General features: G+C 44.0%; 3 protein-coding genes across 4 annotated transcripts in view; 2 read left to right on the forward strand and 1 right to left on the reverse strand.

Annotated features, from left to right (window-relative positions):
• Nucleotides 1-39: 39 nt before the first annotated feature.
• Nucleotides 40-1761, reverse strand: tmem126a (transmembrane protein 126A). The gene has a single exon (XM_053428598.1). The coding sequence runs from the start codon at nt 1375-1377 to the stop codon at nt 760-762; it is 618 nt and encodes a 205-aa protein (XP_053284573.1). The 5' UTR covers nt 1378-1761; the 3' UTR covers nt 40-759.
• Nucleotides 1762-1793: 32 nt separating this feature from the next.
• On the forward strand, nt 1794-9216 carry clk4b (CDC-like kinase 4b). Of its 2 annotated transcripts, XM_053428596.1 has the most exons (13): nt 1794-1955; nt 3100-3260; nt 5014-5266; nt 5823-5919; nt 6242-6308; nt 6406-6522; nt 6639-6805; nt 6899-6993; nt 7102-7231; nt 7319-7401; nt 7504-7583; nt 7686-7776; nt 8298-9216. In XM_053428596.1, exons 2-13 carry the CDS (start codon nt 3100-3102, stop codon nt 8481-8483), a joined length of 1527 nt encoding a protein of 508 aa, XP_053284571.1. In that variant the 5' UTR covers nt 1794-1955; the 3' UTR covers nt 8484-9216. The 2 variants fall into 2 exon arrangements, with proteins under 2 accessions (XP_053284571.1, XP_053284572.1); XM_053428597.1 differs by lacking the exons at nt 1794-1955; nt 3100-3260; nt 5823-5919 and having other exon boundaries at nt 5248-5266.
• An 847-nt stretch (nt 9217-10063) lies between these two features.
• The window catches only part of LOC128445616 (collagen alpha-1(XXIII) chain), a 117820-nt gene continuing 113248 nt past the window's right edge, over nt 10064-14635 (forward strand). The window contains exons 1-2 of the mRNA XM_053428365.1: nt 10064-10357; nt 10951-11020. Of these exons, the coding sequence (XP_053284340.1) occupies nt 10064-10357; nt 10951-11020 (364 nt within the window). The remainder of the gene's footprint in view (nt 10358-10950; nt 11021-14635) is intronic.

Raw genomic sequence — 14635 nt, forward strand, 5'->3', positions numbered from 1 at the left:
GTGTTGTTGTTTTTTTACGTCAGCTCTGGGGGGTTTTGTTCATTGGTTTGATTCATTTTATTTATACTCTTATGCCTATTCAAGGTTTCTCAATACACACATTCAGGGTTTTCAAAAATAATGCACTATCAATGATGGTTATTGATTTATAACCATTTTATCTCATTTGGATATGGACATTTCCTGACTATTTGATTGGATTTGAAAAAAGCCTAAATATTAGTACATACAGTTGAATGAATAAGTGCATTATGATATCTGCATAACTTCAAACAGAGTCACCAAGGTTTAAATAATTCAGGCAGTCAGCACAACCAAATGGAACCCCATGTTAAACATTACTGTAACTAGAACAGCAGTCGGTTGATCGCATACCTCTGGTTCCCACCGTCTCCACTTGTTAAAGCTGCACTAAATTTCACAGTCATAGAAATAAGTTGCCTAAAAAGGATTTAAACATTTTATTTAAATAACTTGTTGATTCTTGTTCTAAAGACGGGGTAATATATGTATTGTTTCAGCTCTTATTTTGAAAAGCATACACATATTAAGATGAAGCCAAATACTGATTACGATCTTTTTTTAAACATATAATCTTTAGGTGCAGGAGAAGGAGTGAGTTTGTACAGTTCATTTATTGTTTTTACATACAAGCAACACTAGAAAGTCCACACTTGACTTGATTCCTGGCAGAACAACTGTCAGTGAGTGAATCAATGGAGATGCTCGTGTTTCTCTGGAGGTTGAGCTCAGTAAGTCTCAGTCTTTAAGTTCCTCTCCACCTGAACCAAATGTGATCTGGGCCAGTTTGGTGTACGTCTCAAAATGCCTGGAGCTCAGGTACGTGCCGAAGAAGACCTGCAGCACCAGCACCGCCCTCATCCTCCTCAGGATCGGCCGGGACAGGTCCACCACGTACCGGAGCATATTGCCCTTCTCCGGCATGGGCGCCGTGTTGTACCTGGTGGCGAGGCCGAAGTTGACGGGTACGGCCAGGAGGATGGGGTACACGCCGGCACCGACCAGGCCGACCAGGGCTCCCCGGATCAGGGCGCAGCTGGGACAGTTGAGGTCGCCGGACAGGAGGGGACCGGACACCGCCGCGTTGTACAGGGCCACCGTTGTCATGAAGGGCAGCACCGCCATCGGCAGGCCGGAGGTGACCGGAGCCTGAGCGATGTGCAGGGCTCTGCGGTAAAGGCTGTTGGCGACCAGCCCTGCGAGAGCCCCGTTCCCCCCCAGGTACAGGGGTCCGTACAGGAAGAGCTTCTTGTCGGAGTCCGGCAGCCTCTCGAAATTCTTCGCCAGCATCTCAGCGACCACTGACCTGCTGCGCGTGTTTCCCGCCACGCTCTCCTGCTGCGTGTTTTCCGACATCTTCGCAAACTGAGAATGTTCAGAAGCAGGAGATCCGGGTTTACGGTTCGAAACCAGCGGTTATCTCATTGAGGTAAGGTTGTGCTCCGGATGGGGACAGGGCGCTGACATGTCTAATCTTACCCATAATTCCGAGCGCGACATGAGGTTTTCCTGCCCTGAGTCAAGACTCTCAGGCGAGAATGAAACATGTTTATACCTCTTTTTGTATACAGTCTTAACATATTGGAAGATGGTGGAGTCCAATGTGGCAGAACGTGGAATCCAAGTTGTGTCGTTTTTTACAAGAGTTGCCTGGAAACAAATACTGGACTTTGTCGTTACCTGACAGACTGAACTCAGGACAAACAGCCTTACAACGTTAACGTATACAGCCTGCGCTTCAGAGGCTGAACCTAGTGGGCGGAGCCGTAGCCGTGACGCCTTGCTACGTGTGTCGAACGGTCTGTTCTGTATCCGCTCCAGCACCAAGCGGCCGTCGCCATCTTGTAAGAGGAATAGTTGGAGTTACTTCCCAGTTTCTTTGTTCATATTTTTCACAACCTCACAAACCTACTGTTTATCATTGTTCACGTGGGGTAAGGACATTTTGTTGTATTCATTTTCAATCGCCTTGCTATTGTGTTTCCATAACGTTTAATGTATTGTGTGAATCAAGCTAACCTTAGCCTGTTAGCTTCTCGGATATTCGACGTCTCGTCGAAAGGACATGCTCTACTGCCGAGGAAATATGTTTCATTGGATGTTATTGGTTCGCGGTTTTTATTTTCTTTCACTAAAACATTCTCCAGTTATATTTTTTTTTCTAAAAGTTCACAATAAAGGTTATTTTACGTTATGGATCCGGCTAATGGAGTTAGCATGAAGGTTGTTACATGGGTGGATAGCTAATGTGCTCAGTGCTCGTCGGGCCTTTGGATGAAGAACAAACTGCAGCTCGACAACAGCGTCGATTTATCTACTCGCATGCACTCAGTTAAATACGTATATTTACAGAATACTCACGCAACCTTACTATCTATTGTTACCGAATCAATTAACACGGTAATGGTGTAAAGTGGCCAGTTTGTGGGTCAACAGGCCCCAACAGGCCTATCTCATATTATGAAAACGTCGAGTATACGTTAGCTGCAAGTTCCGATTTAGTTGAGTTTCATGTTTTCTTAGCATTTTACCTAGTGATTGTAAAAGTTTGACTTGCAACGAGCGGATCTGATCGATCTCTGTGCGAGTTTCTGGTTTATTTGCGGCAGTTTGTTGTTGCGGGAGTCACATTTCACTTTTATGGCGCAAGAGCTGCATGTAAACAAGATCGCTTAGCGGAATATAGCGGAATGTTCTGACTAATAATAACAACTTTGCTTATACACCTTGTATAAGCAAAGAAGCGGAAAGAAGTGAGAGTGTAGGATTATGATTTTGTCAACTGATTGCAAAACTTAAGTTACATTGTTGAACTTGTCCAATCCGAAGCCATATAGAGTCAATCTTTCAATTAGTTTACATATAGTGTATCTACATATTCTCTTTTACCAACTCTACATCTCGAATGTAACTGATTACAGGCGCACTTGAAGCGGCATGATGGCCTCCTTGCAATGGGGAGCGTTTTCGGCAGAAACGTCCTGTTGTGGATTGACCATGGCTGTAGCTAAATGAAATGTCTTTGATTGCGTGGGTTTCCATGTGGCCATTTACGACTTGTTTTATTCCGTCTTCCAGATGCGCCAGTCAAAACGAATGCGCTCCCCAGGTGTCTGGCTGGACGAACACAGCTGGGTGGAGAGAATGGAGAGTCGCAAGCGAAGGAAACAAGATTCGCACAGCAGCGAACGAGAGAACAAGTCCAGCAGAAATCGTCCCCACCTCAACGCACATGAGGGGTACTTATCTATTGCTTTTGTTATTTTTTTGTCAAGTACTTCCTGACTAAGGTTATAACAACGTCATAACCACGACACATATCACTATATAAATCAAATCACTATTTTGCTACAGACCCCATTTATTGATTTCAATTACATTTTGGTACTTTATTTGGTGCCATTTTATTTTAATTAAACTAAAGGCTTCAGGTATTTTTTTACTTGTACTGTAGAACACAAAGCTTATGTGTTAATAATTTGTAATTTTTTTTATCTTAATTGCACATCATTTGTGTAAGAATTGATCCCTTTGTTATTAAATTATAGTTAATGCATGTACAGTATTTAAGTTTAGCAATTCTAGCTTCTTGTGGGCAGTGATGAGAGCCAGTGGGGTTACATAAGATGTTTCCATATCTACTCTAATTTTAATCCTGTAGAGAGGCAGACCTCTTCTTAGATGACAACTGACACCATCGAGGTGCTAAGGCCTGTGGTGTTTTTTGGTCTTATTTGGATGCTTCGATGCTAACATTACCTCCTGGCTAGGTCTGCTGGAAGTGATTGGAAACCTTGGTGTTAGGTTTTTGACAGTGGATAAGTAGCCTTCACTTTATAGCATTAGGCTATGTAAAAGGAGGCACTGCAGGTTTTCCTGCATGGAATGAAAGCTAAGCGTTGCCCACACAGGAAAAAGGCTTGTATATAAACACTTGCGCCCAGGGCACACAGCTTGCTCTTTATTTCAGGGCCTATGTTAACAGATTAGAACTGGAACACCGGCCGTGTTCAGCTGCGAGTCACGCTGCTCTTTTAGAGTTTCAATACTGAATTTTGGGTTCTGTGCACGGTTCTCGTTAAAACATTATAATTTGTTACTCTATAAATATATAAAAAACACTATAGCGTTTCTGTTGACTGAATTTATTCATTTGTTTTCAAAGGGTTTTTATTGTGAAATATTTGCAGAAGCGGAAAATGCATGTATTCATACGGCAGAGTACTGGTATTTATTTTAGTGCATAGGACTGCTTTTAAATAAGGAAATACTGTAGTTATACAAGAAACTTTAGGGAGGCTGTAGTTATATAAAGAACTTAAGTTGAACTGAGACTGTTCAGCAGCCGGTCTAAACAACTGACAACAGCAACACTAAGCCATTCGCGGCATTCCTCAGTTGTTGTGACCCGGACGTCATTCATAAACTACTGATACAAATAAAATTTGTCTGCCTAACATTTCAACGACTGGGTATCACAATAACTTTTCTAGTATCAATATATCGTGCAATACTAGTAGGTATTAATATTTGTTGTAGAACCACATGTGGTTTTATGCTCCATCTGGTTGTGCTGAACAGCTTAAAGGGACTTGCCAGTGTAAGTTCTCGGTCAATGTGCTTGAGTTGTAAGGAAGCCATGTTTTGGGTTGTCTAGAAAAAGTCGTATGAATGTTATAATAGCCGAAATGTTTGGCACTTGCTTACTCCCTAAAGAGCTATTTGGACATTGACACCCAGCCAATAAAATGTTTTCAGAACTGTACCCTCTCATTGAACAAGATGCTTGGCTATGGGAGCTATAAATCAGTATGTTGCTAATTACAAATGTTGCATAAAAGGCTCGGGGTAGAGTGTCAAGGAATAGGTGGACCATTCTGACCAGTCAAATACAGTTCACACTTGAGCCTGATCACAGACATGGAACAAGGCTTTTCCTGATCTGACCTTTGCTTTGTAGTTCTTATTTTACACCTTTTTCTTTGTCTGCAGGCATTACCTGGAGTCCCGCAATCTGAACCAGAGGCTAGACTCTCGCGAAGGACGCACCCAGGACCCAAGTCTGGTCATGGCTTGTGAGGAGGACAGTCGAGAAGCCACCTGCAAGAACAGAGACCTTGACTGGCACCACTACAGCAAGTCATCGGGCCGTAGTGGGCGTAGTGGACGGAGTGGTCGCAGCAGGCGAAGCAGGCACAGAGACCGAAACTGCAGGCGTAGTCGCTCTCGTCACAGGTCCTCCACGGTATGAACACTTATCTGCCCTCTACCCCCTTCCCTGTCTATACCACCAAATGAGAAAAGTAATTATTACAGGTTCTAAGCCAATGCTTAACACCTATTTAGTCATCTTTCTGTATCTCTGTGTGTATTCTGCACCAGTGTTTTGTATAGATTTGCAAGACAAAACAGAACCATGTATTTGTGCTGAAATTTAAGTGGGAAGTAATGGGACCTGATTTTACAAAGAACTACATGTAGAAAGACTGTTATCACTAAAGTTCAGTTTTTTTCTGTAATACTCTGAGAAAGTTTCTCATCTGAAAATCTTGTTGCCATGTTTTTCTTCTGTAACACACACTATGTGGTGGCTGGCGCCCAATTTCTCTGACGGGGCTGAATTTGAATTTGCTGCCGCGTCCATTCGCCTGGCGGTGTTACTGAACGGGCCGAATCTATCCACCCCTACACCTTCCCCCCTTGGCCTGGTTGAATGAATGACGGTGTCCCATTGTGGTGGCCTGGTGCTGGCTGACTGATGGGTTATTGATGTGATGGCGGATTGGGCGGTGCCGATGCAGAGGAGGAGCCATCCCCGCAGGAAAAGATCCAGGAGTGTTGAGGATGATGGCGAGGGTCACCTCATCTATCACATTGGAGACATGCTAAGAGCGAGATGTATAGAACATATACCTTTTTTTTCTTCTGTTCACACATTGTGCCTCTCACTCTCTTTTTGTCTGGTTTTTTATTTCTAAACAGTAATTTATTGGATGAAGTATTTGGGCCATAGAAGAGACTAGAAAATACTTTATCTATTTGGTTTGATATCGTTAGTCAGTTTAACTTATTTAGCATAGAGTTATATGCCAATGTTGAGAAGCCTGTTATTGTAGTGTACCTAAACAGCAATGTAACATCAGGCAGTGAACCAGCCAAAGGACAGTGTTTCCCTTTTGTCACTGCTGTGTTTCTAACTTGACCTCTCTATTCTCTGTAGATGAGATTGTGTGTACTCTAGGAGAGGGTGCCTTTGGAAAGGTCGTTGAATGCATAGATCACTCTAAGTAAGTAAAATCCTCATTAATATTTCTACACAGTGTTTCTTTTCCGACTATCTCTCTCTCATTTGATATTGAATGTATTTATGTTTTGTGTTTCCAGTAATGGAGCTCGACTGGCTCTGAAGATCATTAAAAACATAGACCGCTACCATGAGGCAGCGATGTCTGAGATAGAAGTGCTTCAAACGTTAAAGTCCCTTGACCCTGACAAGAGATAGTAAGTTATCCACAGTAGCTTCATACCACTCCAGTTAGATACGTTTAAGAATATTGTGTTCAGGACTTGTCAGATAGGAAATTTACTTAACATCTGTTGTATCTTTCCTCCTCTAGTGGATGTGTGCAAATGCTGGACTGGTTTGAATACCATGGCCATGTTTGTATCGCCTTTGAGCTGCTTGGCCTCAGCACTTATGATTTTCTCAAGGAGAACAACTTCCAGCCTTTTCCCATTGAACACATCAGACGCATGGCATACCAGACCATCCGAGCTATTCGATGTGAGTAGTACACACATGTTCGTACACAGACAATACAATTTTTTCCCCCTGAAAATAGCATGATTAAAATTTGTGTGTGGTGTTGTCTTTCAGTTATGCATAAGAACCAGCTGACTCACACAGATCTGAAGCCTGAGAATATTCTCTTCATCAACTCAGACTACGATATGGAGTACAACCCTGTCAAAGTAAGTGTCCTAAATATTTTACCAAAAGAATCATACGTGCAGAAGCCCAATACTCGTGGTTTGTTCCCGCAGCTGTTTGAGAATGTTATTGTGTTTTTGTCCTTTTAGAGACGGGATGAACGGACATTGAAGAACGCAGATGTAAATGTTGTTGACTTTGGTAATGCCACATATGACCACGAGCACCACACGTCTGTGGTGTCAACGCGTCACTACCGTGCTCCTGAGGTTATTTTAGGTAAGTGGCTGTTTTCAAGCGCTGCACTAACACTTCAGCAGGTCCTCTGTTTGTACCTTTTAATTGAGTTAACATTGTCTCTTTCAGATCTGGGTTGGGACCATTCCTGTGATGTCTGGAGTTTGGGCTGTATATTCCTTGAGTACTACCTTGGATCCACTGTCTTTCAGGTAGGTGTAAGTAGAGAGCATCATGAATTGATAAATACTTATACTAATAGACATTTACCATTGTTTTTTTATTAATCTGCCTCGTATTGTTCTCGTTATCAGACACATGACAGCAAAGAGCACCTTGCTATGATGGAGAGAGTCCTGGGCCCTATCCCCGCAAACCTCCTGCAGAAAACAAAGTAAGAACTCTTTAACAGACCTATTCATGTAGAGGTCTTGATCGCTGTGTAAAATTGATTATTGGAAGGAATTCTGCTAAATAATTACTGTGTGTTGTGTAGGAAACGGAGGTATGTTCACCGGGGCCGACTCGACGTGGACATGTACGGCGCATCTGGGAGATATGTCAGAAAACACTGCAGACCGCTCAAGGTAAGAGGAATAGATCTGGAGATGATCACAGACAGGTGGTGTGGGAGTGCTGATGATACACCTGCTTTCAGTAAATGTGATTTTAAACAGCTCCGAAACGCTGATTTATGTGTTGCATCATGTTAAGTATCACTCATTGGCTTTGCTTAGTGACTTCCTACATAGCTCATTACTGTCACAATAAGGACATGGAGATGTAAGAGCACCTTCCACAACCAAGGCCCAACAGACCCCATATGAAACCACATTTAAATTCACAGGATCTGAATTTTAATCTGGATCTGTACCAAATAGCACTTTAAATATCAGTCTCCTAAAGATGCCTGATTTTTAATACTCTAGATCAAAGAATTATTCTGAGAAATCAATCCTATCTCATATTGATAAGATGTAAGAGAGGAAACGTCCTAAAAATCAGTTGTATTTCTTATGAACACGTGATGTAGACTTTTATGCTGAGCACTAGATTAATTATGACCTTTCAAACACACACATTAACAGCTGTTCTTCTTTCCCATCAGCATTACATGTGGTCGAAGGGTGAAGACCACCAGCAGATGTTTGACCTGCTTGAGAAGATGTTGGAGTACGACCCAGCCAAGCGCCTCAGCCTTGAACAGGCCCTCCGACACCCCTTCTTCTCCTGTTTCTACAGCAAAAACAGTAGTAGCAAAGACAGCAGCAGCAAAAGCAGCAAAAAAGACTGAACTAAGGATCCTGACAACTTTGACCTGTAACCTCGGACACAAAGCCACGCTGTCCCTGTGGTTCATGGTGCCCAGTGCCAGCCTCTAGCTCCTGACTCTCCAGGAGAGGTGTACCTTTACTGACTGTATCAGTCCTCTGCCCTGCTCTGCTGTGTCCTGTCTCGAAACCAGTGTGTCTTAATATCACGCATCCACATGCGTTTTCATCCGGGCATGATTCTGATGTAATGAATTCTCCTGAATAATTTCTATTTATTTGCCATTGTAATTTAAATTGTAGCTTCAGAATATTTACTTGTAAGCCCCTCTTTTTTTTTTAATTCCTTTCTACTCTGGTATTGTCTGTGCATTGACAAGCAGTGATGGGTTATGCGACAGACAGAAATGCTTAACGACTGGGTCACACATATGCAAATGTGAAGCTAATATCAAGTTGAACTGCAGATTGGCTTCCCTACACAAAGTGAACGTTCCAGACGCCTCCTCGCCAGCACAGAGTGGAAGTGAACAGGAGGGAAAAGTTCACTACTGCTACATTTGCGCATGCTTGACAGTGCCCGTACTCTGTTGATATCGCAGCACAAATACATTATTCAGTATTGTAGGTGTTTAAAAAAAGCTACTGCAGGCAGAGACACCTTTTGTAAATAGCTCTTTCAGATATTTTTTTTCCACTGAATTATGTAACTTTTGCATCCTGTGCATTTTCTCAATAAACATGAATAGACGACAAGAGTGTGTCTTTGTGTAACGTCGCAGTGAATGAAACATGTTGATAAATATATGGTGTTGTGGATGTATCAAACCACAAGGGGGCAGTAAAGCGCTTTGGCAACACTGCGTAAAAGTGAAGTGACCGAGGAGCGCCGCGGAGGAGCCACCTGAGCTTAGTCTAGTTTTAATGATGTAGCTGTGGTTATATTGGAGGTGAAAGCACCAGTTCACACGGTAGCTGAACTGTCCCCTGCTTTATGAAATGTGCGTCTTTGTTGGAGAGAACCGACGTCTGCAGGATTTGTTGCGCACTTTGCAAAACATACATCAACTTAACTTGACTCCGTAATTGTCCGATTACGTATTTAATTAACGACTTTTCACAATGCATGACTTCCAGGTGAGTGGACTGTACCATCTCATTCTTAAATTCCTGACGGACATCAGAAGTTGACTGACCCAAACCCTCGCTGTCTCGCAGCTGTCAATCTGCAGCCTCCCACGTGGTCCGAAGGGCGGGCGCATCTCCACCAGTCGAACGTGCGACTTTTAGGCAGGCAAACATTTGGACTCATTTGTAGTTGCGCTCGCACACGCACGCCGGCTGCTCCCCAACAGGAAAAACAACGACCCGCGAGTCAGCAGGCGCTTCATCTGTCATTAGTGCCCAGATCGCTCCCATCTGTGCGCAACGCCTCCTGTTCCAAGACTCATTTCGAACCCCGCGCCTGGTGAACTGGAGCTTGGTGTTGTGAATGTGTTAACGGCGCTGCTTAGTGAGTCCACATAGGCTTATTGCAATTATTTTGCAGAACAGCACAAAGAAAAGACCAAGTTGTTTTACCAACTTTAAACCCCGAAGCAGGATGGATACAGCCAGCGAGTCAGCCGGGGAGAGTAAGCCGGTGTGCCAGTGTGCCCCCAAGTCTGCGGTCCAGCGGTGGTTGCCCGGTTTGCCCGTCGCTCTCTGCCTGCTCATGTCCCTGAGCTCCATCACCGTGTGTCTCCTCATGAGCCTCAAGACCTTCCAGCTGGAGGACCGCCTGCAGATGGAGATGGACAAGGCGTCCTTCTTCAGCCCGCCGCACAGGGCTTTTCTGAACGAGGACGGGACCCTGGTTCCAGAGCTGAGCGCCCCGATAGGGAAGCTCGTGGAAGAGGTATACATCTCGTCTGTTGTGGATTTAATTAAAACCACTTGTTCTTTAATAGATAGACACATGGGGCTCACAGGAACCTCCGAGAGACGCGCTGCTCGGCTGTGCGTAAAGTGCGCGTAATGACAGGGAATCCAGTGAAGCTCTGCAGACGCGCAGACTTGGCACTGTTTGGGAGCTGTTCTCTAACAATGCCTCGTAAAATCTGGCCCTTTTTTTACGCATGACCTTAGGGATGAGCCGTGCATGCAGCTGGCCAATTAGTTTACTGCTAAAGCTCTTTACGGGGCAACATAACCAGTGATGATAGACGCTGACATTAATTTGATTTAAAGACGTGGGAAAGAAACCTTTCTTTCTAGAGCTGCATGTAATGAGGGAAACGTGATTAACTCGTAATTGTCAGTGAAAGCTAACGGGTTGGTTTTCATCTCATTACAGTTTATGAGTTTTCAGTGTAATCAAACGATTCTGTGGCGCGCACGTCTTGCTCAAACCAAATCAAATGAAATATGTAACTTACAGTGTTTTGCATTGAGAGTTTGCATGCAGTGTGAAGTGGGACTTTGGTCTTACGCTGGAATGTGTGTCTGCAGAAAGTGGTGGTGCTGATGCCGAAAGTGCGAACAGCAAGGGATGCTGCTCAAGAGTGCTCCTGTCCTCCAGGTACGTAAGTGTGTGTGTGTGTGTATTTGTGTGTTATTTGCAGCACTGGTGAAACTGACAAAACAAGCAATACATTGAGATACAGTTCGTATTTCTGGGAGAAGTTCAGTCCTAAGCTTAACCGACTGATTGTGTCTCTGTTTGTGGTGCTGTTTATAATCCTGAACTTTCCAAATGCATGTTTGCATATACTTGTGTCTTTTTCTGTTTGTATGTGGGGGGGGATTAAAACCCCCTAAGCCGATGTTGGGCCTTTTATATGCAGCGGGTGGCTGAGCACTCTGCAGGTCAGTGGGGTTGGGTCAACCACCTTGGGCCCTGCAGCCCTGTGTCAGTGGGGGGAGCTTTATCACTTTTAATACATGGAGCAGCCGTGTGCCAAGACCGGCTCCGTTTGGCTTGTGGTGTTCATTACAGGACTTGTGATAGTTTCCTGGAGCGGAGAACAGTGTGTGATCCGCATCGTGTTACACGCAGACACTCCACCTGTCCCACCTCTGAAGCGAGGGAAAAATGCAATCTCTTCTATTTAGGGAAAAGTTGCATATTTGATACTGTGTGCTCCTAGGTGTTGATGCATATTGATGATGTGTGATGGGTGATCAGCAGTGTGTTTAATGGTTAACATGGGCTATTGTAACCCCCACACCTGTGGAAAGTGTGTGTGTGTGTGTGTGTGTGTGTGTGTGTGTGTGTGTGTGTGTGTGTGTGTGTGTGTGTGTGTGTGTGTGTGTGTGTGTGTGTGTGTGTGTGTGTGTGTGTGTGTGTGTGTGTGTGTGTGTGTGTGTCACATTATGTGGACCTTTCATTCTTATTGGGTCAAAAAGCCTTAATGTAAATCATTATATATTTAAAGTTGACGACATGTTTTAGGAAAGCGATGTAAGTCAATGTGCATGTGTTTTTTTTTTGTGGGTTCCCTCAACTCGAGTGCTGGATCGAGAAGATTTCAAGACGTGCAGGTCAAGTTTCAAAGATGCTTATCTGCAGATTCGGGAGAATTTCCCTTCCCTGGCTCCTCTCGTTTTTCTCTCTTTCTCTCCTGCTCTGTCTGTGGGTGTGAATAGCGCCGCAACAATAAGAGCAGGTGAAAACGTTCACTCGTGGAATTTCTGGCCCGCCTTCAACACATTCTGTTTTCCAGTCTGAAGTGTGTGTGGTGCCAAGCTCGCCTGCCTGCTCTGTCTGAGTGGTCGGAGGAGTGTTACTGGCTGAGAGAAGCTGCAGGTCTTTGCTACAGTTGCACTTCTTGGGTTTGTTCCATTCCTGCTAAGTATGACTCAGGAGAAATATAATCAGGCGTATGCATTATTAGATCAGCCTTGACTGTCCTACTTGAACATTTGAGTGTAATTGCTCCATTAGATGTTGTTATTATTATTGATATGATTTATTATTGTTATATTCTCTGATGTTGCCTCCCATTTTCTGTCCGCTTCACTGCCCTGCTGTGTAGTCCCACTGCTCTGGCACTGAGATACAATCCCTCCACAACTATTTCGGGTCCTTTCATTTCAGTTTCTGGTCTTTTTAAATGTGGACGTTTGATTTTTGCAGAAACAAAAGGCTATTTTCTGTGTTGAGGCTTTGATGTAACCAAATGCCTGTGGACATGTGGTTTATTCATGTTCAATTAGATTGCGAAATACAGACTTTTCTTTTTAACTACTACAGAGGGTTTCTCAGCCGATAAACCTTTTTCTTGGTGCTTTGAGGGTAAGAAGGCACGTGAGCTGGGTACTATCAGGGGGCGTGCATGTGTTTGGGCCAAGTCCTGCTCATGTGACTGATGTAAAATGTTACTTTGTGCATTTATCCGAGCCTCGTTGTGTGTGTGGATCTGTGTCCTTGTGTGAGAGCGTACAAGCTGTATCCTGGTCCCATGCGTGTGGGTGAGTTTTGCCAGTGAGCCTTTGAGGGGCCGACAGAGGTACCTCTCTCAACACGACCCTGTAAGAAGAGACTCTTCTCTCCCTTTAGCACCAGCGCTCGCCACCTGAAACTTGAATCTCTCACCACCAGGATCACAGGCCAAGGTACCACACAGCATGAGCCGCATTGCTGCCATTGAAGCTTTGCCCTCCGCATCAGGGAGCTCATCATTCAGCGTGCATGAAGACGGGGGCCCAACAGGGGGCAGCACTTCAGCTGCATTAGTGGAAATGATGATGTTGAATTTCTTTATTGACCCTTGAAGTGAAGAACTCCCTTTGGGCAGCTATAAGTAGTTGTTCTGTCAGAAGTGGAGCCTCTGTCAGTAAATAAACTTCAAGCTCAGACTCAGACTCCGGACATTTATGTGTGGAAGCAGCTTTGTGACACCTCTGTGCTCACGGACACATCCAGCCGTCGTTAAAGAAAAACTATGTCACAGAGTCCAACTCTGCTTACAAGCTTCAGGTGTTTGCAATTAGCACCCGCCTGTTCCCTCAACAGACACACAACGCATGCTCGCAGACAAACGTACGCACACATTCATTACGCACACATGAACATACCACCTTTATGGTGCCTCGGATAACTGGAACCATGTGGGGGCTGTATTTGTCCGTGTAGAGGGAGTGTATTGTCATCTCTGCAATTTGCATTTAAAGGCTCTTTAACAGGTCTGATGCCGACTAGGGGGCACAACGTCTGCCCACAATTGGGCACAGGCCCAGAACTAAATGTCAGAGCATCGTCATCCAGCAGCAGCCTCAGACGGTGCAGCAGGAGAAGGTGCTAAAACAAAGCAGTTCACACTCATTTGCTGCTTTTCTTTGACGTTTATGACTCTAGAGTAATTATACTTGGAGCTAGAGCCGTCGGTCGCTCAAAACAAGCAAATAGAAGAAGTCTTTAGGAAGCCCTGGCTTTTCTCCACTTCCCTAATTTATTTATTGACTAAACAAGCGATGAATCCAAGTAGTAGTTGGCAGAGTTAAACACAGTTGCTTGTCCTGAGTCACAGTGAGGACTGACGCTGCCTTCAGATGGAACTCCTGAGCTCGGGGTTAAGATGTGGGGAGGCGTGTACGTGCTGCACTTGCCGTTCAGGTGAGAACACTGCTGCTAAGCAATATCAACATGGACGCTAATATTGACATTACCGTTGGTGTCTAGAAGCCTCAAAGATTAACGGTTTAGAAAACTAACAGGCCTGTAACGTAAATTCATGAAATGCCAAAGACATTATGACGGAGGGAAAAGATGAGACTGTCGGGAATATCCACATGTTCCTCAGAGATTTTCTAAGATGTTTATTGTCACACCAGTTATTTCAGTAGCAGTTTGAAAAAGAAGAAAATGTACCATAATACTCAGTATAAAGACTTAAGAGCACATGAATATAGAAAAGGGGGAAAGGTTGAATACTTGTAATTGCACTTACATGTTTAATACAGGCTTGACATTTTAAAGGCAAAACCCAATATTACTAAAATCACAAAAAATTGAACCTCATAGTCAACAAATAAATAAACATCTTGAACTTTTCTTTTTGCAACTTTTGTGCAAATATGTCAAACTTTTGTGCAAATTAATGAAAAACTTCTTCTGAAAAGTCCAAGCTCGGAGGTGGTGAATACCTCGAGAGGGGGGTTCCTCTGGACTCGGTGCAGGGTAACTGACTGTTTG

This window comes from Pleuronectes platessa, chromosome 8 (assembly GCF_947347685.1).
Source record: "Pleuronectes platessa chromosome 8, fPlePla1.1, whole genome shotgun sequence".
NCBI classification, from domain to species: domain Eukaryota; kingdom Metazoa; phylum Chordata; class Actinopteri; order Pleuronectiformes; family Pleuronectidae; genus Pleuronectes; species Pleuronectes platessa.

Coding starts and splice junctions, on each gene's coding strand:
- tmem126a (XM_053428598.1), bottom strand. CDS start 1,377: ATGTCGGAAAACACGCAGCAGGAGAGCGTGGCGGGAAACACGCGCAGC.
- clk4b (XM_053428596.1), top strand. CDS start 3,100: ATGCGCCAGTCAAAACGAATGCGCTCCCCAGGTGTCTGGCTGGACGAA. Junction 6,309..6,405: donor GAATGCATAGATCACTCTAA/GTAAGTAAAATC, acceptor TTGTGTTTCCAG/TAATGGAGCTCGACTGGCTC. Junction 7,584..7,685: donor AACCTCCTGCAGAAAACAAA/GTAAGAACTCTT, acceptor TGTGTTGTGTAG/GAAACGGAGGTATGTTCACC.